Source organism: Furipterus horrens, unplaced genomic scaffold (genome assembly GCF_987537825.1).
Source record: "Furipterus horrens unplaced genomic scaffold, mFurHor1.1.pri manual_scaffold_17, whole genome shotgun sequence".
Classification (NCBI taxonomy): Eukaryota; Metazoa; Chordata; class Mammalia; order Chiroptera; family Furipteridae; genus Furipterus; species Furipterus horrens.
Window position 1 is genome coordinate 25,612,753 of NW_028327187.1, and position 26,336 is coordinate 25,639,088.

At 34.7% G+C, this 26,336-nt stretch overlaps 1 protein-coding gene across 2 annotated transcripts in view; it reads right to left on the minus strand.

Moving 5' to 3' along the window:
* Window positions 1-23: 23 nt before the first annotated feature.
* The window catches only part of STK26 (serine/threonine kinase 26), a 60,006-nt gene continuing 33,693 nt past the window's right edge, over window positions 24-26,336 (minus strand). For both annotated transcript variants that reach the window (XM_090265421.1, XM_090265420.1), the window contains 10 exons: window positions 25,048-25,278; window positions 13,110-13,166; window positions 8,279-8,387; window positions 8,025-8,182; window positions 6,788-6,973; window positions 5,525-5,673; window positions 3,849-3,942; window positions 3,340-3,402; window positions 3,121-3,257; window positions 24-1,803 (listed from right to left, as the gene is read on the minus strand). In XM_090265421.1, coding sequence (XP_090121547.1) covers window positions 1,779-1,803; window positions 3,121-3,257; window positions 3,340-3,402; window positions 3,849-3,942; window positions 5,525-5,673; window positions 6,788-6,973; window positions 8,025-8,182; window positions 8,279-8,387; window positions 13,110-13,145 — 957 coding nt within the window. In that variant the 5' untranslated portion in view covers window positions 13,146-13,166; window positions 25,048-25,278 and the 3' untranslated portion in view covers window positions 24-1,778. The remainder of the gene's footprint in view (window positions 1,804-3,120; window positions 3,258-3,339; window positions 3,403-3,848; window positions 3,943-5,524; window positions 5,674-6,787; window positions 6,974-8,024; window positions 8,183-8,278; window positions 8,388-13,109; window positions 13,167-25,047; window positions 25,279-26,336) is intronic.

Here is a 26,336-nt window from a genome sequence, read left to right on the forward strand (position 1 = left end):
TCCTCAAGAAAACAAACATTGAGGACTGTGAAATTTAAATATTTATTTTAATCCCCCCAAAAACACTTCCCCTAGAAACAGTTTACAGGACTAATAACTATAATGAATAGGTAATACAATTTCTATTCATGATGCAGTTGTGTTGTAAAGTTTCAAATAATCAATTTATAAATTGTTTGCTTTTACTTTTACAAAAATATTCACTTAATTCATGATATGGGTGGCAAATTTATTCCCTGACCTCTATAGGTTATAAAGTGTAATTGAGTTTCAGTTACATAGAAGGTGAAAAATTTAACTGAACCATTACTTCAAAATACAATGTGTTAAAAGTATAGGCACCAATGAAAATTATTTTCTTGGCATACAACATGACAACAACTTATTCAAGTGTCTTTATTATTACAAAAAATAAGAGGTAATGGCCACTTTGACTAAAAACTATATTCTTGAAGAATATCTTTCTTCTAATATTTGGCAATTTTCCGATTAAAAAAAAAATGACTAAATGACCTTTGTGAAAAGCTAAATTGTGCAGTTCCAAACAACAAAACATTAACTATTAAAATTAACTAATATCAATAATTCTACAACTATAGTCCAGAACTTAGGCAGGATACACACACACACACACACACACACACACACACGTACGTGTGTGGCTTAAAAATGGTATTACCCATATAACAGTACCATAAATATAACTGAAAATTAACCGTACAGTCTAACTTACCTTTGTACAGACAGAAATCACCCTGTACTATGGTTATTTTCATATGAACTAGAAAATGCCTATTTAAATACCCTTTCAAAAATGAACAAATGATGTTTATGTACTGGATAATTATGAAGAACAAAAATGTATAAATAGTTAATAGGATATTTTACTACCATGACAAAAATATGCTGGTATAAATAATATCCCTACCTGTTGATCAGGTATTTAATCACATGATAATCAACTTTTTAAGCTCCCTAAATCCAAGCATATGCTATTTAAACTGAAGATTTAAAAAATGAAGCCTGACTAATTCTTACAGTATTACCAAAACCCCATCCTTGGCTAATGGGTATTGCATTAAATCCCCAACCATGTTAATAAGGGTTAATTTCCTCTTCTAAAAGAGAAGGTAAATACTGCACACCAAGAAGTACATCTGTTGCTACATGTTGCCTATATACGCTTTAAACACAGGGCTCTTCACTGTGATTATCACTGAGCTACCTGGAATTTCATACCAACTTTGTAGAAGAGTCAATATTTTTCCAGATATCACTTCCAAGAGTTTATTAAAACCTTCTGTTTAAGAAGGTGTGGCTTATTTTCACCTCCCCACAAATAGCCGTTTGTAGAATATGCTTGTGTTAAAAAAAAAAAAAAAAGCTTTTGGAAGCTTGATGATTTACGGAAGTTGAATATTTAGGATGACTCTGAAAGACCTGTATATTTCATCAGTGTACAGTTAAAGATCAAAACATGAAACATACTCATCCTAGTAACTTATGTAATAATACCTAAAAGCAAAACTGTATCTCATCATTTACTAGAAAACAGACAAAACTATAGTATTAAAAGTTATTCCTTACAAAATAATGTCTTTAAAATATAAAATGATAAACACTGTCACAAAATAGTTGAATAGCTTCTTCCACCTCCTCAATGTTGCAAAGATCCAAAAGGCACATGGAGCTCATGAATTAAGAATTATTAAGCTTGAAGTAACTTTGGTGGGTTCCTCTAGGTCCATATGAAATAAAAGCCAATAACAGGACTTTTTTTAGGGGGATTCATCTGCTGAACACCTATAAAATTAAGAAAAACTTAAATTAATATACAACTATACATGTTTAGATTTCTCATCTGTATGATATCTGTAATAACTGATTCAGCAAACTAAGTCCTTTCTACTGAATGTTATCATGTTGATGCTAAAATATAAAGAAGTTTAATAATCACTTCTGCATCTGATTTTACAACTGCCATTTTATTTGTTTAAAAATTGGAAAAGAGAGAGGCGTTTTCCATTAAAATGTAAGGGATTTTAAGAGGTGCTTTAGTGTATAAGTACAAGTAGGCTATATCAGATAGAAAGGTCTATGAGTGTGGGCTTTTATAGGTTGTATAGTTTGTTCCTATTTGATGCCAGTGGCATCACAATTACAAAATTATAAGGCTGAACTGAGAAGCGATAAAAAGGGATTAAGGCTAAAATCAGTATTGCTTTATAACTTGCTTGAGCTAAGCAGTTGTGTACGCATACAAAAGCCTTGTTCAAAAGAGAATTAAATGTAAGAACTTTATTGAATGTGAACAAAGTTTAAACCAACAATTTAAGACACAGTAGAGAAACTGAAGTTAATTATAAGGAATATTCATAGTCTTTATTGAGTTCCCCTAAAATCACTTCCTTAACATTTTTATGGTGATTAAACTTATGAACATTAGCACTGGAAACTGCAAATGGTGTAACGAGACTAGTGGCAAAAATGAATGCATTCCTAAATTGTGCTTACAAGGGCCCCAGTAAAAATTGCTCTATATGTAACCTTTTGTCTATACTCCTACTAGCAGGGAAAGATGTGGGGAAAAAAACAAGCCATTCCATTCAGTGGAAAATTAATTTGTAATGCCTAAATATAATAATTGCAAAAGCTAATATTTAAGATAGGTAACAAACAAAACAGTTCTAATTTTTTTTTTCTTTTTCCATTTTTAATTCAATTTATTGGGTGACATTGGTTAATAAAATTATATAGGTTTAAGCAAGAGAGAGAGAGAGACAGAGAGACAGAGAGACAGAGAGACAGAGAGACAGAGAGAAAGAGAAACAGAGCACAATGGTGATTACCAGAGAGAAAGAGGGTAGGGGAAGGTAGCAGAAGATAAAGGGGGGATAAATGGTGATGGAAGGAGACCTGACTTGGGGTAGTGAACACACAATACAATATACAGAAGATATATTATAGAAAAAAACAATTTTTAAGTATACAATTATTAAGAAGTGACTTTGTTAGGAATAACTGAAATAACTGAATCAAGGTAATTACACTGTATCTTAAATTAACATCCAAAAGAATATTTCAAAATAACGTTTTTTAAAAAGGACATTTCAAGCTTACTTTTGAAATTTTTCAATTAATTTCTTCACCATTTTATCTGTGATGCCAGGACAGGTGGCTTCAGCAACAGCGATACTTTTCTCAAGTTCTTCAATTGCCCGATTCCTGGTAGCATTATTCTCATCTTGCTGTTTAAGCTGAGAAAGATCAATAGCTATAACACTCAAAATCACTATACTTCTTAAGATATATATCCAATGATGATGAATCTGCACTTACCTCAGCAAATGCAGGTGTGATTATCATAGACAGACAGCTCAGGGTTTGCACAAGGTCTTTCTCCTTTGAACAAATAATACAGATTAATACACATGAAAATAAAATATTCATTCATGTTTTTGTTATTCTATATTAAATGTGCATTAATTTGATCTTACCCACAAAACACCCAATATAAGGCAAATCTCCATGCTTTCTTCCCATCACTACTTCCCATCCATCATCCAGAAGGCTTCTAATTTAGGATTATAATAGATAGCCATGATTCTACTGGATATATATGTATCTCTAGGTAAAATGCATTTAAAATTATACCAGTGGCTACATAAATTACTTCTATGTCCTTTTCTTAATTAGCTCAAGGCTAATAGCAAATGAAACATACTAGGGACACAGTGTGGTAGACAGGCCTTTAGAGGTATTAAATTCTAACAATTCTGGCCATCAAAACCTCACTACATAGTTCAAAGAAGTCTATCAAGAGGAAGTAATCATCTCCATGTACATACTGCCCCGTTCTGTAGTTTCTTTGGATCAGGCTTCTTTCGCACAGTGGTAAAGCTCCATTCAGGATGAGTATTGTTTTCCCTGCTGGTGGATTCCCTAAAATGATTGTCAAAGATACTTTGATAAGTTCCTAAATAATTCAGCTTGGTGAAAATGCCAGATCAATGCAATCAAACTATGAGAAGAGATTGTCCTAATGTATTAGAAAATCATAGTATAAGAAAGCATTTGATTTCAGTTTCCAGTAAGTATTACATTTTACTAAAGAGTAACAATGGTTCTCAACTCTAAGTGTGTATCACGATCACACACAGAGACCTCTTACCATATATAAAGCACTGCACTTAACCATCCTCAATGACTGGATCAGGATCTCCTGTAGTGTGGCTTATTTTTTTAAGGCTCCATGGGCAACTCTCATGGGCAGCTAAGGCCAACATCCATTAGATTTGGGAACAAAAACTATCCTGGTATATTTTTTACACCTTTCAAAAGTTAGGCAATTTTTTTTTTTAAATCAATGCAGGATTCTTTGAGAGTATTTCAGCCAGTGGAGGAATAAATTCTGGTGTAGCCTGTAGGCTTTTCTGGCCTAAATTAAATTATGAACTTAGGAGTTAAAATGTTAATGTAAATGCTGCAGTTAAAGAGCAGTGCAAACTTTTTTAGGGGGTACAAATCAATGTAAATACATATAGCAGGTGCTTGAATGATGTTGTTTCATTATAACATTAATGAGGGTGAAAAAAAGAAGATTCCCAGCTGAGACCACTAGCTCTGTGGAGTTTAACATTCTCCCTATGTCTACATGGGTTTTCTCTGGGTACTCCAGTTTCCTCCCACATCCCAGAGATGTGAGGTGAACTGGCATGTCTATGTTGTCCCAGTCTGAGTGAGTGTGGGGTGTGAGTGCCTCTGTGATGGAAGGGTGTCCTGTCCAGGGTGGGTCCCACCTTGTGTCCTAAGCTGCTGTGAGAGGCTTTGCCCACGCCAGATCCTGAACTGGAATAAGCGTACTGGAAAACCATTATTTAACTTGTTTTTATTCATCTTTCTTAAATTTATGTATAGCCCACACTTATTTCAATGATTTAGAAGTTTGGTGATGTTTTTGTGAGCAGATATATATTATAGGAACTTAACTCTTGTTTCTATTGATTGTTCTATAGTAAAAATAGTTTCATTATAAGACATTTTGTTCTATGTGGCAGTTTTTAAGAACCTATCAATGATGTTAAGTGAGGACTTAGTCTATTTAAATGTACCAGTCTGATTATGGTTTGGTCTATGGCCAAAAGGTGGGAAAGGCCTGCAGCTCAGTTCTCCAGAGAGATTTAGCAGGTTGGCAGCAAAGTTTAAGACATAGCCTCTTATCACTCTGGGCAAACTAATATAGCACCTTTAATCAAATCTTATTCCAAATTTTTGTAATATACTCAAGTATCCACTAGGGGTTAGACTGAGACCATTTGAAACTGGAGCAATTCACTTCTAAGAAAAACATGTTATCAAATTCATTATATTCCACAGACTAATTTAAAAAACTCTCAGTTTCTAAAATAATACTTTAGAATATGGTTTATATTTTATGCTAGAGAAAGTATATTAGATCACAGTTAAAAAGATATACAATATTAAAATGGGCTATATAAATAAAAATTAAAGACTTTATACATACGAATCAGAGCCCTCAGAATCAGATTCATCATCACTGTGTCCTTCTGCCTTCCATCTTTTAAATCTATCGATCAGTTCAGTCAGATAAGAAGTCTTCTTTGAATTTTTTACAATGAATTTGTGTTTCAGAAGTTCTTTAGCTGTAGGACGCTAAGGAAATAAATGAAGTATGCATGAATATTTCTAGGCTCTTTATGAGTGAATGGGGTGAGAAATCATTTCAATTATTAAGTTCAAAGATGTAAAAGTATGTCTGTAGACATGAGGGCAATTAAAATGCTGTAAAAGACAATAGCTATTCTATTTTTGATGTGGCTCAAGGCAACCAAATTAAATTCATAGCTTTGGTACCAATTTTGTTAAAGCTCACTGGATAAAAAATGGCCTATCTACCAGCAAGCTGGCAGGTAGGGCCTTCCCAAAATCAGAGAAAGACATGGCAGGATTTTGAAAATAAAGTAAAAATTCAAAAACATTTCACAATAGTGCTTTAAAATACTTCTATTGTATTTTCTGTGAATTTTAAAAAATGGATGAACAATAGCAACACTGTAACTTTATTAGCTGCACACATTTGTATAATTCCCCTGTTTAATTAATTCATGCTGTATCTAAATACAAATACCGGGTGCTGTGGTGGTTATCCCCCCTGTCCTAGTATGTTATTAATATCAGAGTATTCATTATCAACTTAAAAATAGTTACATAAACTTAGACAGTTCTTATATATTTCTACAATAGTTTCTAGAAGTTACCAGGCAGATTTATTTTAAAACAGTAAAACAACTGTAATCAAATTTGCTAGGTAAATGAGTGGAGCTCACTAAATTTCAGGAAAAGTATACAACTCTATTTTGTAATTTCTAAACATTAATTTAAAAATAATGAAATGAAAACATAACTTTTTATGGAAAGTGAAAACACAGTTGAATAAAAATCACTGTGAATATTCACACATATATTTTATAGTGACATCCAATTAAATAAATTGTATTTTGCAACCCCCACCCCCAGAGCAGGAAATGATCAATAGAATAAGAAAGAAGTTATGGACCATGAAATAAAGAAAAAAAGATAGAGGGGAAAGAAAAAAGAAACTAAAATTCTTGTTACGAACTGAACAGAATTAGCAATACGGAGGAAAAGAACCAGGTTCCTGGATGGATCTCACACAATTTTCACATGCACTATATTCCTCACTGTACAAAACACATTTGGTTCTATGTAGATTTAATAATAGGTAACAGTGGTCTCGTATACTCACAAATGACGGATCTTTGTTCAGGCAAGCATCAATAAACTCCTTAAAGGACTTAGTAAACTCTCCAACAAGAGTTGGAGGATTGTTCTTTGGAATAAGAAACAAAACTCTCATTGGATGCATATCGGAGTTAGGTGGCTCTCCTTTGGCTAGTTCAATAGCAGTAATCCCCAATGACCAAATGTCAGCCTAAGGTCAAGAGAAAGAAAAAAAACAAAAAACAAAACCTTGAAATTCCATTCCATAACACTGCCACAAAATAGCCTGTGGAATCTAATGGTCACAACAATATTCAAGTGTCTGAAGAAATGTGATGTTAATAAATTTTTCTTAATAAAATTCATTTATTTTAAAAAGTATTAAATTCACTACTTTGTGCCAAGTACCACATTCTAGACACTGAGGATTCAGGTGGTGAATAAACCAGACAAAAATCCCTGCTCTCAAGGGGCTTAATGTTCTATTAGAAAAGATAAATAAATAATATGATGTCAGATGGTGCTATGTTCTCGGAAGAAATCAACTCAGGATAAGAAAATAATGAATTTCGGTTAAAGGGGCTGCAAATTTATTTACACAGATGGCTAGAAGACTACTCTGGGTAGGTAATGCTTAAAGCAGAGAACTAACTGTTTGGGAGAAAGGTTAGTCCAGATAGAGGGAAGGGTAAGTGCAAAAGTCCTGAGGACAGAGTATACTTGCTATGTTTTTGAAACAGCAATGAGGCCTCTGTGGCTGAAGCAGATAGAATTTAGAGAGTGATATGAGGTAAAACTGGAGAGGTAGACACAGGCAAGGTCCTAGTGAGCCATGTATGTGAGTACAGACTTTGGATTTTGTTCCAAGTGGGATGGAAGGGAATAGAGTTCAAACATTATCAGCATTAAGGGAACTTATAATTTAGCAGCAACACTTGCCATAACTCTAGCTTTAGAAATACTTTATTGATTCCCAGTCAGGGCACATGACTAGGTTGCACGCCAGATCCCCAGTTGGGGGTGCGTGAGAAGCAACCGCACATAGATGTTTCTCTCCCTCTCTCCTTTCCCCTCTCTAAAAACAGATAAATAAAATAAAATAAAAATAAAATAAAGTAACCTTGTTAAAGAATTAATTTAAAAATTCTTAAAAAAAGGAAATACTTTAGAAGGAAGAAAAATTAAGGCAGTTTATTAAATAGGACATTGTTATATAAAACTTATTTTCAAAAACAAAACAACGTATACAGGTAATGCTTTACTTTTGAGTCATAAGCCGACTGTTGAATAACTTCAGGAGCCATCCAAAATGGTGTTCCCACAAAGGTATTTCTTTTAATTTGTGTATCTGTCAGCTGGCCAGCAACTCCAAAGTCAGCAAGTTTAACATCTCCTTGTTCTGAGAGCAAGACATTAGCAGCTAGGAGGGGGGAAAAAAAAACAATGAAAAACAAAAAAAACCCCAGCTTTCTCAGAATGCATATTTTTCTCAGGTTAATATTAATTTTTTGTATACCTTTTATGTCTCGGTGGATTTTCTTTTCTGAATGCAGATAGTCCAGACCTTTCAAAATTTCCTTTAGCATGGTAGCAATCTGGAACTCATCAAATGGACCAGCTCGCAGCTTGGAGGGAAACACACACACACACACACACACACACACACACACACACACACACACACACATGTGCACACACACACACACACACAAGTTTAAAACAATAAAGTTCAAGCTTGATATTCCCTTTGAAATAAGGGAATTGGATGTATGAAGCAGTTCTCTTTATTAAACTAATATTTTAATACATGAGAAGAAATTTAAAAGGTGAAGGAGGAGAGTAAAAAAGTTAAGTCAAAGGGCTAGAAGGGTTTTTAAATGATTGGCTTATTCTTGAAATAATATAAGCAGTGTTACCTATACATTAGCTTCAAATTTTGAGGTTCTTAAATATTTACATCAAAAATTTAAGATACACTTAAGCAATGACAAAATTAGCTTTCTTTTTTCAGACAGGAAAAAATCAGCTACTTAAATTTTGACATTTGTTGTTTAAAAGTTATTACATATTTACACTGAACTTATTTTTAGCTCAGACAGTCCATAAGATTTCCACAGCAATCCAATTTGATCATAGGTCACCTGTAACACAGTTCTTAGCATTTGTATATTTTAATAACATTGTAAAAGCATAGAGACTTTTTGGGACTCAAATTTAAAATTAAGGCTGAAGTATAATAATTAAACTATTCAGACTCTCATAAAAAAATTATCGAATCATGGAAGGAAAGGTTTTTTCAAATAAATGTAACACATTTCCCTTTCTTCTCCCATCTCTGTACCAAAGCCAACAGTTCCAAGTGGAATACAAGGGAAGCAATGATTAGGATTCAGGAGAACTTATAATGGAATATCTGAAAATCTCTCTTGAAAATAAATGGTTATTTTAAAATTCTGCTACCTCATAAAGCACAAACAGTAGACTGTACAACATTTACAGGAAAGGGTGGGAAACCAAAGTCAGAGCTGAGGTAAAGTTCTGTTTGCTGGAAGGAGGAAAGAGGTAGTGAAAATCAAACATTGCCCACTCTGCCTCACATTGGGAGGAATTCACAGCCCTTTGGCACCTTGCGTATTTCATTTTTCATGAATGCCATATTTATTCTGAATAAAGAATACTTTCATGTTGAAACTTAACAGCTTAAAATAGAACTCATACTTCAGTCCCACCATTCAATATTAACTGTGGTCTGGATATAGAGTATACTCCAGGTATATTCATAGTTCAATAGACGCCTTTCCTAGGTAACATTATCTATTTACTTTCAAGTCTCCCAGCTTCCACTCCAGATATTTCTATTTGAACAGTAGTGATTAAAGTCATTCTATAACAGGAAAATGGCATATTATTTTATTGATTACTGGCAATGAAATTCTGAGGTACTACCAAATAACTGAAAGGCAAACATCACACTACTCAAGATTAGTAACTTAGTATTACTGAACATAAAATGTTGACAGGGCCAGAGGAGGTATACTCTCAGTTACTTAAGAAATTGGGCAAGAGCCACATAAGGGGTACAAGCGATCATGCTGAAGGACTTCTAAAAGTGGTCTGGATAAGCCGGTCCATTACCTGAAACAGTATTTTAAAAATATATTAAGGTAAAAACAAAAAAGTAAAGGTATCCTAAAGAGCCATTAGCTTGTGTGGTGTATTTAGGTCGAGTTTAAAACTCAGTACAAGTAAAATTACAATTAACTGGGCACTGAAGAAGGGGAGGGGAGATCCCGTGGCAGGGAAATGAGAATGAAGTGGTGGTACAGTTGAGTTTTTATTACTCATTACAAGACAGAAATGAATCCCAAACCTTGTGGTTAAAATGTTTCCTTAGTTGTGTTAATAATGATTAGAAAAGGAGAAAAAAAGGGAGTTGTATAGTAGATGGAATAGTTTTGTTTTGTTTTTTAATTTCCAATGCAATCCTGGGAAAGAGAATGCCAAGATCTTGGTCCACTGTACCTGGAGTTCATAACTGAACTTCTCTTCAATGACTGAAGATTGTGCAATGTTTGTAATAGCTAGTACCTCTGGCTGCAGGGCATTGTATTGGCCTTGTGTAATTAACCTCTGTTGTCAACTGAGGACATACAAGAGAGGGACATTTGTTCTTTCAAAGAGTGTATACTCATTTGATTTCCAGCCTGTCCCTGATGCAATGTTATGTTATGCCTTCTTATAGTTAGCATATTGCTTCCAACTTTTTTTCTTGTTGCTCATGTTTTATTCTATTAATCTTATTATATGTGCTTTTAATGTAAGCTACCACAATTCATACTGAAGAGAAGTAAGGTATAATAAATTCAATAAAGTATTTCCAGTATGCTCAAAGACTGTTGACATACAACAAACACAACCATTTTTTTTCAAGAATGGAGAGAATCTTGAGATATACACTATATAATGTTGACATATATTAAAATTCAGTCTTATTCCATTCATCAGGTACCAGTTTAAAGTGATAAATACTCTGCTCAACATCTCTCTCGTTCTCTTATTCCTGGTAGCCTAAGCCTATAAGCCCAATATTTTATTAGATTTCTCAAATGATAGTATTCATTTGTAAAGGACTACACATGGAGAAAAAAAAACATATTTTCTCATCATTTGCTCTCCCTACAAAGCCCAGTAAAATAATATTTATAATTAAATCACAATATTAAATTTAGAGCTAGAAAAACAGAAGTAGAGAAATTACTAACTTAATTTCTTCATTTAACATTTGAGGAAATTAAGACAAAGAGGTTAAATTGCTTGCCCAGCTCTGGCTGGTGTGGCTCAGTGAGTGCTGGCCTGTGAACCAAGGGGTTGCCCATTTGATTCCCAGTCAGGGCACATGCCTGGGTTGTAGGCCAGGTCCTCGGTTGGGGGCATGTGAGAGGCAACCACACATGGTTGTTTTTCTCCTTCTCTCTTTCCCTCTCTCTAAAAATAAATAAATAAGATCTTTAAAAAATAAATAAGTTGCTTGCCCAATATTAGGCAGGTAGTCAATGGAAGAACCAGAACTGGAACCTACGTCAATTGATTTTTAGCAACTACAAGGATAAGAAAAATTTAAGTTAATTGAATTTGTGCTAATTCACATTTTTTTTTCCTATGAGGCAGAGATCAGCATGGCAAAATGAGATTAAGATCTCACAATCATTTCATTCAGATATTTCATAAAACTAAACAAACTGCTACTTGGGGATACAGATTGTGTTAGTTAGGGTTGGGCCAGTGTCTAATGCTTAACATTGCTAGCAGTGATCCTGATGAAATTAGTGGACTAGCTTTGTCAATGCCTACAAAACAAGGAAGAGACATAATGAGCACTTTGGGAGACAAAATAAGTTAACTCTGATAAATTTGTAAAGGGCTCTTGATACCTAAAGTGGAAGGAGGACCATGGAGCAATTGTGAGGCTTCTTATGGAGCTAATGAATAAAAGCTATTGTATAACAAAACTGTGACAAGACAAATAGAAATGAGATCACTTAATTTCAACACAAGAATGAGATCTGACTTCATATGCAGGAAGAATTATTATACAAAAAACACCACTTGTGTTCTATCACTAGATAGGAGAACTCAAGCTTCAGGATATAAGAGTTAGATTAGACACAAGGAAGGATTACTTAACTCAGCAACTAATTAAACTGAGATGAATTCCTGGAAGAAGATGAGGTTCTCCATCAAGTTTAATTACCATTTCTTTAGAGTGGTTTAAGTATGGTTATGTTTAAAAGAAAGAATCTCTTGTGGCCATTTCTGTTTATAGGACTGTTGGAAACTGAGCTATTGTCAATCAGGAGTAAATCCTTTTTAAAATATTTAATGTCTTTCAGTTAGAAAAAATCATCTCCACTTAAAAATAAGAATTAAAATATTACTTGATCTTAATCATCAAAACACTTTATTTTTAGAAATAGCACACTGTATAATGTTAAAGGCAGAAGCATACCAATAAAATATATCATAATATTAAAGACAGAAGTTAACTTACAAAGAATTTAGTGTCACTTCTTTGTTTCATACAACATGAAAGTCCAAGGGTTTTATGTGTTTGGTTCACAGTCAAGATTTAGTTATCAATAGTTATCCTTATAACCTCAAACTCCCATAGGCCAGCTCAGTCGTCATTCTACTAAACAAAGTTGCCTATTATACTTCACAGTGAATTTTAAATACAATGTCATCTTAATAAAGATTGTAAAGGAAAAAAAGATTGATAGAATCAAACTAATTTGGGGAAAACAACTAGTGTTTCTCAAAGGTATTTTGGGTGTAAAGACATCTTCATTGGGTAGAAATTTTCCTGCACATTGTGGAATTTTAGCATCCTCATCCCTGCCCACTAAAACTGCTGTATCATTTCCAAGTCGTTATAAGAACCAAAAATGCCATCACATTTCCAAATGATCTATAATGGAGCAGAGAGAACTCTATATATAGAGAACTAGGTCTATAGGCCTACTTGGTGAGAACCCAAGAACCACCTTTAGTGACAGTTACCTGAATTATACACTTACAAAGTAAAACTAAACTGACAGCAACTGTCACACACTCATTCCTTGGGGTGATTGACTTTGTTAAGCTATTTGCATTTCTTAGATGCTCTAAGAATTGTCAGCAACAAGCTCAATCCTTCAATACAACTAAATCTACCTAAGGGTAGTGGTCCCAAAGAGTTTAACTTGAACATATTAAAAAAAAAACACTTAGCTTGCCCAAAAGTTGTTGCTTACTCCAATTAAAAACATTATAGTGTGAATGTGTGTGTGGGTTTATTTAAAAATACTTACAAGATCCAGTGCTGAACCACCACCCAGGTATTCCATTATTATCCATAATTTTGAACCCTGCAAAAAGCCGGGAAACAATGTATAATTACAAACCTGAGCCAAATTACATAACTGGCATAAATGTTAAATCTTACATGTTAATGTACTCATTTCAAAATACAGGTTTAAAATTAGATGTTTGGAACACTGAATATATTTTTCCATAGAACATTACAAATGAAAGTAAAGTTCTGATACTTGACCCTCTCCCAAATTTATTTAGCTTATGATATACCTAAATAAATAGCTAATTATTATTTCTTATTTTAGAACTATTAGCAATTTTTATAAAATCCAGAAAAAATAAATAGTACCTTTAAATTATTATTATGAATAATAATATTAAAAGAAAAAAAGATACATTAAAGAATGAATAAGTAAGTGAAAACTTGCAGAAATTGTGAATGGGGCTTCTGAGTGTTTCCATATGATTTTATAGTTTGGGGACACTGGAATATTCTGCCTTCTTTCAGTTTTTGGCTTTGCTTTAATGTACTTCACAACTTTACTCAGCCACCATTAATGGACATTTTTGGTACACACATGGAACTTAGAAAGAATACCGTCCCCTACCCAGGTAAGAGAATGGGATTGTATAGCTTAAAGAGTATGATTACTCCAGGTAGTTATTGTCACTGTTAAGTTGTACAAGAATAAATGGGGCCCACAGGGGGAGTATCTGTATGTGAATTCCAAAACAGCTTTGTACACACACATACACACATATCATTCAACTCTAGCAGATAAAAATGGGAATAGACCATTATATCTTTATTTTTCTTCTTTTAGCAATAGCTTGAAATACTAAGGATACCTCTCTCTCCATACCATTTATGAGTGGCATTCTCTGAATTTTTGTGGGACTACAGAGTTGACTGGAAGAGAAATGGTTGGTTTTACTATATTGGCAAGTAGTAAGTTGTGAATTGATTGTGTTTCAAATGTACATTTTTAAGATTTTAGAATTTGGAAAGCAAGCATTTTCCCATTAAAATAATGTCTAGTTTCCTGGGGTAGTCCCCCAAAAGACAATTTAGCGCAAAGGTATCCATAGTACAGCAGGAAGAGTAACAGAGAAAATAACTACTATTTATTCCACAAAAATGTTACTATGCTGGTTTGATTTCCAGTCAGGGCACATGACTAGGTTGCACGTCAGGTCCCCCAGTTGAGGGGCGCAAGTGAGAGGCAACCACACAGTGATGTTTCTCTCCCTCTCTTTCTCCTTTCTCTAAAAATAAATAAATAAACAAATAAATAAATTATTTTTAAAAAAATGTTTCTATGGGAAAAATATATTGTGTTGTGCTTCAACTTGGGACACCAGGAACACCTGATTCTCATTCTATTGTCAGTAGCCATCGAATTCTAAAATCCCTGGGAAGTACTCAGGAGTTTGATTCAAAATGTCCCAATGTCTTCATGAAGTTGAGGTTTTATCATGGCAGAGAATGGATTCCAGTTACATGATGATGAATGTTTAGGTGACATTGTAATATGGGGAATGAGATGTGGCCCAGGGTTAGGGACCAAGGAGGGAGGGCTCAGTTAATTTGAGATGAAAGGATTCTATCTTTCTTTCTTGACACTATGTAGGAGGTATAAGAGACAGAGAGGAACAATGTGCCCTTCCCCAATCTTGATAGCCACTCTCTCCTGTCACAATAGGCCAGCTTGGAAAGAAAGGGCTGAGTCTTTCCTAGCAGCAGTGTCTATAGAAGGAAAGAGCAGAAGTGATTTCTCATTATGGTGGGAAGGGGAGAGGAGTTCTGGGATTGGGTCATGTAACTCATTTTTATGTATGAAATTAGGCACTCTGTACCTTAGAATTATAAACCTGATATGTATTTATAGTCTTTTCCAGAGAAAAAGTGCTTCTTACAATAATGTATAGCCTGAGAATGCTTTTCTTTTGCACAAGTTTGATTCTAGTAAGTATTATCGTTTCCCTGAAAATAAGACATCCCCTGAAAATAAGACCTAGTGCAATTTTCTCAAGCTTAGAAATATAAGGCCTCCCCTGAAAATAAGACCTAGCGGCAGTCATTGCTACAGCTCCCCCCAAATTCTTGATGGAATTCAGTCTGGCTGGTTATGCTGATGTTTGTGATGACATGTCTACAGTATATTAATAAATGTTGATTTTTTGTTCAACAATAAATGTGAATTCTTGTTCATGGAAAAATAAGACATCCCCTGAAAATAAGACCTAGCACGTCTTTAGGAGCAAAAATTAATATAAGACACTGTCTTATTTTGGGGGAAACATGATATATATAAGGCGGTTTGACGTTGTAGTCAACACCGGCAACTCCTGCGGCGCACCTGAAGCCAAGCTGTATTGACTCCGTCTTTCCCTTGGATCCTTCAGCTGCGAAGAGAGGGGAGGTCTGCTGCATGGGCAACAGCAGACCCTCCATATCACCCTGCCCAGGCTCTGTAGCTTCAGCTTCACTGGAGAGGACACTCCAGCGTCATCACAAGATGTCGATTCAACACGGGGGGAGACAGATACCGTGTCACTCCCGAGTTGGACTGCACAGCCATTCTCGGCGGTGCAGATAGACTCTTAAGAAGCTACACCATCGTCTCTCGAGACGGACGGCTGCCGACGATATATATATATATATATATATATGGTATTTTTAAAAAGATTTTAATAAGCCTTGACTGGTGTGACTCGGTTGGGAATTGTCCCACAAAGTGAAAGGTCATGGGTTATTTGATTTCTGGTCATGGCACATGCCTGGGTTGCAGGTTTGATCCCTAGGGGAGGCAGATGATCAACAGGGAGAGAGACATTGATGTGAAAGAGATACATCGATTGGCTGTCTTCTGTATGTGCCCAGATTGGTGATTGAACCCGCAGCCCAGGTATGTGCCCTGACTGGAAATTGAACCAGTGACCTTTTTGCTTTGCAGGATGACACCCAACCAACTGAGCCACACTGGTCAGGGAAGTACTATATTCTACTTTATGAATTCAAAATGCTTCTCATTCACCTGAAATTTAAAAGAAAAATAAAATAAAAGTATCTTAAATAACATGTTTATCCATTTTTGCAGTTCTGCATGAATGAAAACACCCATTTTCCAAGTTAAAAACAATGTGTGTGTGTGCATGTGTGTGTGTGTTTGGTACCAATTCAAAATAGAACCTTACCAACTGTTTTTTACCAAGAAAATTATAGAAAGCTTAAAATGCGATAAAAGTTATGGCTAATAAGCAACTTTCATATATGAAAAACTTGCTAACAAGCAACAGGCAAGTTTTTTCAGTTAACAGGAAAGTTTTTTCAGTGTAACTAGGACTCTTCTGAGAAAGGCAAAGAACAGAACTGCCCAAAGGCTTTTCTGTCTGCTTCCTTCTGATCACCACCTCCAGAGATAAGTCTCACTGGAGGATGGCCAAGGTCTGGACATTCAGAAGACTGCTAGGCAGGAATGAAGGGTGAAGCAAGACCTGAGTGGGCATAGGCATAAATGGTAAGCTGCTCAAGAAAGCTTAACCCACAGAGGCTCTTCTTACTAGTTCCTTGACCACAGCAGAGCTCAACGAAAACACCAATCACAAGTAAACAAAACCAAAAAATCTAGATTCAATGTTTGCATTCTTTTGGAACGACTAAAACTTCTACTTTTCATTTCTGTTAAAAGATGTTTGGGTTGGAGTATGTTAGGTTTCCCTTTAAATAATGTAAAGAGCTAAGATGGTATCTATGTACTGGTTTACAATTCCAAAAGAGCTAAGTGGCTGGAAGCCATAACTATACATCTGGCATATTTAAGCATCGGAAGTTCCTGAAGGAAAAACACCACCTCACCACTTATAAAATGATCCACAAATTTTAACAATGGGCTGGAGGAATAGGTTTAAAGTGCTGCATCAACATAGGTGGTCAGCTAAGGGTTAGGAAGTGGCTCTCTGTTCCAAAATTCTAGAGTGAGTACTCTAGAATTCTATTATTTACTGAGGAGAAATTGGAGCCTGGTGTTGACAAATTACTGGTATCAGGAGTATCAACTTTGTTACCCTATGAGGCCTTAGAACCCCACTGTTTTCTGGCAAAGTGGACACTTGGCCAAAGGAAAGAGAAATGATATGGAACTTGGAACTTCATTTATTCATAGTAAACAGATTTAAAATACCCATTGTATATATTTGAGAGATCATTATTATATATCAAGTACATGTTGAATTAAGTGAGCTGGTCAATAAATTCAATAGCCAATCATGTCACTGACTACATAAACCGGTATGCATATACAAGTAAAATAAGCCAGTCACTTAAGAATGAATGTTGTATGATTCCACTTATATAAGGAATGTAAAGTAGTGAAATTCAGAGGCAGAAAGTAGAATGGTGGTTACCAAGGACTGTGGTAAGGAGAGAACGAACAGTTATTGTTTAATGTGTACAGTTTCAGTTGGAAAGACTAAACAGTTCTGGAGATGGATGGTGGTGATAGTTGTGCAACAGCCTGAATGTACTTAATGTTACAGAATTGTACACTTAAAATGGTAAATTTTATGATGTATATTTTACCATAAAAGATTGAATGTAAAATTTTATAAAACTGCAATTGACAATATATATCATCCTGCCAGATATTTTACGGCCTCTGAATCGTTTTCTTTCCATCTAGAATGCTTTGTTTATACACCACCTTCACATCCCAACCCCAATCAGAATCATACTCAAGGCTTAGTTCAAATGCCATTCCCCAGTTTTAGGGTTATTGCACTTGATGAACTCACAGGTAAGTGAGTAATATGAAGCAAGTCAGATATATATCTATCTGGGGCTAAGAAGAGAGGCTGGAATCAAAGACATTAATTTAGAAGTTGTCAGAATAAAGTGAATAAGACTGACCAGAGAAAACATGCAGAATGAGAGGAATACACATAAATGTCTGTTGAATTGAACCTAAAATGGGGCTTCTCAGAGGTGTGTTATATGAATTTTAAAGCTATTCTTATTTTGAGTAAAAAACATTGTAAGTATAAATTTTCCCTCTTCAATTTTCTTCATGGTTTATAAACAAATCCTATTACTTTTAAATTAAAGAATATTCCAGAAACATTCATCAAATGCTGGAAGTATGCATATATAAAAGTCTCAGGAAAAATGAAAAGGTCACAAAATTGTACAGAACCTATTTTGGAATAGTTTACTTAAATCATTCAATTTTTTTTATATATATCAGTGGTAGTAGTATTTAGAAGGGGGCATATTAACATAAACAAAAGTCTAAAGGCATTTTTCAACAGCAAATAAAAGAATGATTCAAATTCTATTCAATGCTTAGTGAGCTTAATTTTAATATTTACACTGAACTAAAAATATTTAAAGATTACAAAATATTCGTCCAATATTATGAGATCAGAAAGGAAGGGTTTGCTTATTTTAGTATACTTTATAAAGACTAACTTTGTCTCTCAAGAAAATCTGCAGTGAATTAAAATTAAAGGAAAATACTGTGGTCATACTGATGTGTTTCTCTGGTTTTTAGCCGTGTTTTTTAAAATGAAGTTATACAGTGAGCTCAGTCCAAATGAATACCTAGTACATTTTTCATGTCTCAAGGAAATCATTACAACTGCATACAGTTCCAAAGAGCGTATAATTTTCTCTCAAATGCAATAACTTCTTCCAGCACACAGTGAGGTCTTAGTTACATATGATATCCTGTGTAAGGATGACCTAAGAAAACTCCATACCCTACTTTACTCAATTGACTTGACTCACAAAATTTCCCATGTCATCTGAAATGGAAGTATGGGTCACAGAAAGAACATAAGTTGATTGATGATGCATTTCCCTGATGGCACTTAAAGATGTAGCCCTGAATTATTTACTTCATTAAACAGAACCCTGTTATGTCTGATATGATTTTACTTAAAAATACAAGCCCACATAGCCACACTATGTTTGTTGTTGTTGTGTTTTTTTAATCCTCACCCAAGGATATACCTACTGATATTTTTTGAGAGAGTAAGGTGGGGAAGAAGGAAAGAAGCAGGGGCAGAGGGTGGGGCGGGGGAGAGAGAGAGACATTGATGTAGGAGAGGAACATTGATCGGTTGCCTCACATTAGTGCCCTGACCAAGGATCAAACCTGCAACTTAGGTATGTGCCCTGACTGAGAACCAAACTCGCAGCCTTTTGGTATATGAAATGACGCTTCAATCAACTGAGCCACCTGGCCAAGGCTGCCACGCTGTTTTAATATAAATGGAAAATAGACAAGTTGGTCAATTTGAGAAAGTATTTTAAATAAATGACATTAAAAAGTTATAAAATTGTAAGATATTTCTTTTTTGGGTATATATCTATACAGAGGTAATACACACATATTTATTTATTTTAAGGTAAATATATTCAGGATACAAACAATATCAGCCAGCTGTGAATTTCTACAATTTTATCATGAAGTGACATGTTCTTTAAAGTAGTCTTTCACTTCATGGACTTTAATTAATAATGGGTAAAAGAAGTAAAAATAACTCAGTTTAATCCTTTAACTCTGAAGAAGTGGTAAAAAAAATTATAGCATAGGTCATGTGTATCTGAGAGATACACTCATTACTAGTATGTGTTGAAATGTGAAAAAAATTAAAAACACTGGAAATTTTCATTTATTATATTCATATAACAATACATGATTATTTATTTTCAGTTAGTCTAGAAATTATTTAAAAATATAAAAAATAGAGAATAAAAATGTTTCTTTTCAAATAATGGAAACAAGGATATCACTAAAATACACAACCAAAAATGCCTTTAACATTAATTAATCAGAATCTTCAATAGTTGGCTTTGCAAAACATATGTAACAGTTATTGCAAACAATATTGCTATGCTCAAGGCATAAATACTTTTCATAATACTTGCAAAAATATTTTGGATGCATAGCACTGAATACATCTTTTTCTTTTTCTGCTTGTCAAAGAAGCTATATCTATCATTGGTAGAATTTCCTTCAATTTGTGTTTGAAATTAATGAAGTTTCAGGTGTAAAGACATGCACACCTGTAGAGATTTCTGTACACCTTTTTATTTGTTCTGAGACTAATTGTGCTACAAGATTTCTAATATTCTGTGCCTGCGTTATGAGATTTCTGATATTTTGCACCTTATTTTCACGTTGCTGTTCAGCATATGAATAGTCTGAGCATTTATTCCCACAATATTCAAAATTCTGTAGAATATAACCATAAGCCATCTTCTGGTGTTCCTGGCCACATTATATGTCCCTGTCATTTGGTCAACAGTGTCAACTCCTAACTTTGGTTGTAATAGTCTATTGCTTCAGGCTTTTGTGATCTAAATTTATGGCATTGTCAAAATGCATACTTGAAACTAAAATTACTTTTTTTCCCTTTACGGGTGTATGATATACAAGTGTGCAATCTGCACCAAAAGCAAATAAATTCAATTTTGGGGGCCTGTTATTTGAAGACACAAATTCAGGAGGCATTTGGGGTTTATTCTTATGAACAATACTACATATGAAAGTTGCTTCTTTTTCAAGTCAGAGATAAGATTTATATCAGTGAACCAGTTATCTGCTGTAATATTACATCCTACAAGTATCTTGATTACATCTTCTGGTAATATTACTTATCAAATAAGGACCCTTGGGCTGCTTACTGGCATATATTTCAAAATTTCCTTTGTAAAATACTTTCGAACAAATAAAAAGGCATTCAGAAATCTCTACAGGTGTTCCTAAGTCTTTACACTATAGCAAAAATTTGTATACCATATGTACTGAGCTTGGGTAGAATATATTATCTAAACCCACATTTGCCTCTAAATCCAGGCAACATTCATCTATTGTTACATGCTTTCCCAAAGAGTAAAATAATTTACAATTTTCTACAAATGCTGAGAAAATGTCTCTCAGAGCCACTAATTTGTCCCCTTTCAGGTGTTCTAGGAGCTAAGTTTGACATCAAGCCTGATACAATTATGAATAAATCTAAATCTCCATAAAGATATTTTAAGTCTAAAAAGTTCAATCTCACTACCATCTGTAACCCATAAATCCTGCAAATTTAGCTGATTGCTATGATGTAAACCAGCTAGATATAAGAGGCCTAACGATGCTTTCAATTTGGTTTTGTCTATTCATTTAGCATCTCTTTCTCATGAAAACTGGCTTGAGGTGGGATCAATATGTTTATTTCTATATAATAAGATTAGATATAAAATATCATTTATGATAAAGCAGTTCCAGGTTTCAAGTTCTGTCTTGGCATTTTTTGCATTTGAGTGAACTAACGGAAGTTGACACAAAATATTCTGCAGCTTTCTAATTTGTCATTGTATTGGATTTGGGTTTTTCCTCCATTTTGATTCTTGATCCTTTCTAAAAAATTCTCTTCACATTTAATTCACTTTCACATTCTTCACTAGAAATATCTTGCTCAGTATCTGAATCTTCTGAATGAATTTCCATGTAATCTTCCTTTGCTAAATCACTTTTATTCTCATATTTGACTATCATTCTCATCATTGAACTCAAATGGCATTTGCTGAAGTTCTTCAACGTTCCTTGGATTATTGAATTGATATATTTCCTAGCCATTTTTAATGGTAACTGAAAAAAACACAACACTGACTTCAAAGTTTGCAAAAAACAAAAACAAAACAAGAACAAAAAACTGAACTACACCAACACTGACTTCGGAGTTCATGGTATCCCTCAGATATTGGGTTGGACAAAAAGTCTGTTTAATTTTTTTCCATAAAATAAAAGAAACATTTTTCATTTTCACTAATAACTTTGTTGATTTGGATATTTTGAGTATGTCAGCTGTCTCCCATGTGGTATAATGTCGAATGTTCTCAATTTGATCTCTATCAACTTCAACTGGTCTACCTGACCATGGAGAGTTATCCAGTGAGAAATCTCCAGCACTATACTTTGCAAACCACTTCTGACATGTTTGGTCTCAGCACCTTTTCCATACATTGCCCAAATCTTTTCTTTTTCTTTTTTGCATTTTAGTTGTGTTTTTACATTTCTTGAAGTAATAAAGCATAATATGCTGAAAATGTTGCATATTTTCTTCCATCTTCAGTATTAAAATGGCTACACAAAAATTCACCAATTTTAATGTTTTTTAAAAATACATGTTGATATGACAGCTGTCACAATATAATCTAACAAAATTATTTTGAATGAAATTGAAGACAACTAAGCGCTACTCAAACTAACTTTTTGGCCAACCCAATACAATTTACTATCAAAAATCACACACTCTTATGAAACATGTTATAACCAAATTGATGGCTTAAATGTTATGGCTTAACATTAGTCACATACAAACGCATAGCTAGTCATGACCTGAAACCTGTGCACCCGATCTATAATATTTATGAAAAGAGTTTGTTTGTATCTCTCATATCAGTCGTTACCTCCGCAGGGTTAATAAGACATCTTAGTTAATGGTTTTGTATCACTGACTGGTGTGAGAACAGTCTATAGTCAAGATTTGGACAAAAACTGTCAGTTATATTTACTTAAAAATTAATCATGTATTGGATGATTTGTACACGTATACTATGAGGGGAATTTTTTTTTAAAGGTGAAATCTTATGAATATATGGGAATGTATAATACAAACAGAACTATAATTCACTTTCCATGAGAGTATTGAACATGAATAAACAAAGGTTATAAGCAATCAATAAAAGAGTGTATACTTCCCTGGCTGCTGTGGCTCAGGGGACTGAACACCAGACTGTGAACCAAAGGGGTTGCCAGTTTGATTCCCAGTCAGGGCACATGCCTGGATTGTGGGCCAGATCCCCAGTTAGGGACACACAAGAGGCAACCACACACTGATCTATCTCTCCCTTTCTTTCTCCTTCCCTTCCCCTCTCTCTAGAAATAAATAAATAAAATATTTTAAAAAAAGAAGAAATTGTTTTTTTTTAAAGAGTGAATACTGTTTCAGTACTCATTTTCAATATAATATAAAATAGCTAATTTTAAATAAGGATTATTTAATATTTTGTTAGTTACCAAAAATAGCTTACCTGTTACAGATGCCTAAAAATAGGAATGGTTCAGGTCTATTCTGGAGTGGGTCTAGAATTACCAGGATTCAATCCAGTAAGAGCAAACCAGAATGAACAAACGAAACACACACACACACAACAACAACAACAACAACAAATTCTTGGGGCTTCTTACAACCAAATATGCTATGTAATTAGGAAGAGGATCTAAAACTACTGAGATTGAGTGACCAAAGGATTACTAAAGAAGAATCTGACCACTAAATAAACCTTCTAGGAAAGAATATGAATGCAAATAATTACAAATAATCAAATAATTATGTATATAGTAAAATGGAGTTGCCAGTAGAACCACCTTTTCTTGGAAGCCTTTCTTGAAGAGTTCACTCCCCCCATAAAAAAGGCTAGAAGTGACTACTTGCCTATTTGTGCTCTATTTGTACCTTGTACATACTTAATCACAAAATTTGCACCTTTTTAATGAAATATGGGATTATGAGCTCCTTAATGGCAGGAGTGAGTTGTTCATTTTTATATCTAGCACCTAATAAAGTGTAAGACACATAGTGACTGTTTGGCTGTTTAATTATTCATTCTATTATGTATTCTTTCCACAATCACCTAATTCATGTAATATTAGAATAACTCAAATTTTGTAAAAAGACAGGGAAATTGATGATGAATATCTATATCAGTATTAGCTAATATAGATAGATTATACTAGGCTGTTTTTTGTTTTTGTTTTTGTTTTTGGTCAGCAGAATATAAAAATACAGCATTAGTTTTTATTCAGGCCAATAGCTTGAGAAGTTATAAACATACATATTTTGGACTAGAGATAAAGAAAAAAAAAATCAAACAACCTCTCCACCTCTGTAAACCCTGAAAACCAAAGATCTAACTAATAGTGTCTTCCTCGGAAAAATTCAACACTAGGATACAAATTTTTAATTTTAACATAATTGAAAACTTAAGCTAGATTTTTCTAACTATTTATGGTTCACATTCAATAGACAAAAATTGAACTTGTAATTCTGGAACCCAAGAATTCTTGGATTTACTAACCAGAGTTTTTTTGTTATACAGTAACATTTTCATCTCCTGAAAATTTACCTGTCTGCTAACTCCATGATACTAGAAAATAAAAATCCAACTTTTTGTTTTGGGGGGGGACAGATGTTATTCAATTCAATTCCGTTTAAATATTTATCACATGCTTAAGGTGTGCCATGCCCTGTGTTAAATGATGTAAAAACAAAGACTGGTTGAGCTAAACTCCCTGCCATCAAGGAAAAAAAAGAGAAAGAACTCATTGCCATGGACAAAAGTGTGGTAATTGCAGGGGGTCTGGGGAGAAGATGGGTAGAGATGGAAGAAGGCATAGGGTGGATAAATGGTAATGGAAAAAAAACAATAATAAATAAATAAACATTTTTAGAAAGGAGCTCACAACCTAGAGGGAAAGGGAAATGTGTAAGTAACCACCATACCTCAATGGAATAAGTGACAATTCTATCAATTCTGAGGTTGAGACAGACTGAACCATAGAGAGTAATGTGTGAAAGCACAGGGAAAAGCTCTTTTCCAACAAAGGAAATGTCTCAAGGACCAGCTACATTTCTGTTCCACCATCAATCCAAAAGTTCAGGTGTAGAAAAAACAGTGCAGATGAGTATTGGGATGCATTGAAGTACAGCTGCTAAATCTACGAATAGCTTATTTGGCACTCTAAATGGAGTTGGATTCTGCCTGAAGGCTAAATACTGACAAACCCTAACTTAAGACATTGCCTTTCAAAAAATGGAATTAAGAAAAGAAAAACTTATAATGAAAATATGACTTAAGCAATATAACACACACATTACCTTTAAATATGATCCATAGTATTTTGTTACATATGAGCTATCACACTGACTCAAAACAGTTATTTCTTGCTGAATGTCTTCAATTTCATCTTCAGCTTCCTCGAGGTCTATGATTTTAATAGCAACCACTTGCTGGGTACGGTTATCAATGCCTTTGAAAACTTCTCCAAAGGAGCCTTTCCCAATGCGTTCTAATTTTGTGAACAGTTCTTCCGGATCAGCTATGTTATTCTAAAAGGTGGGAGAGAAAGAAAGAAAAAAACACAAATGTTTTGCATAAATTTTTTAAATGAAGAAAAATAAATCACATAGGACATTAGCACATTTTTTAAAGCATACCAATTCCCTTGACTCTTCACATATGTTTTGTTAGAACAACACTAATCCCCAATGGTCAACTAGTCCACAGTTTACTGGATCATGCACACTCACTGGGGCTTAGCTAATCCTGCAAACCACAAATAATCCTATACGGCAAATGTTGTCTCTGATGCCTACCAAAGGGCCAGTAATATTTTAGAATAAAGCAGCTGGTTATAGGTAGTTTGCACATTAATGCCATGGTAGCATGGCTGGTTTGGCTCAGTGGATTGAGCGTAGGCCTGCGAGCTAAGTGTCGCTGGTTCGATCTTCCAGTCAGGGCACATCAGAGAAGGAAAACTCTGACTCCAAAAAATCTCCACTGCCTTGCGGCACACCTCTTCAGGGGAAAGGCTAAGGGAGTAAACCCCGACAGAAAATCCGGAGCCGGAGTCCCTAAGGCGGTTTGACGTTGTAGTCAACACCGGCAACTCCTGCGGCACACCTGAAGCCAAGCTGTATTGACTCCGTCTTTCCCTTGGACCCTTCAGCTGCGAAGAGAGGGGGGGTCTGCTGCATGGGCAACAGCAGACCCTCCATATCACCCTGCCCAGGCTCTGTAGCTTCAGCTTCACTGGAGAGGACACTCCAGCGTCATCGCAAGATGTCGATTTAACACGGGAGGAGACAGATACCGTGTCACTCCCGAGTCGGACTGCACAGCCATTCTCGGCGGTGCAGATAGACTCTTAAGAAGCTACACCATCGTCTCTCGAGACGGACGGCTGCCGATGAGTGACAGTGAGATAACTCGTAACATAAGCTATAGGTAGACGAATCATTAAAAATTCTAACATTCCACCGGCAGTATATTACTTTCTTTTTTAAAGTCTATTTTATCAATTATGTTGTTACAGTAGTCCCAATTTTTTTCCTTTGCTCCCCTCTTCCCAGTAACCCCCCTCCCTCCAGCAATCTCACCCCCCTTA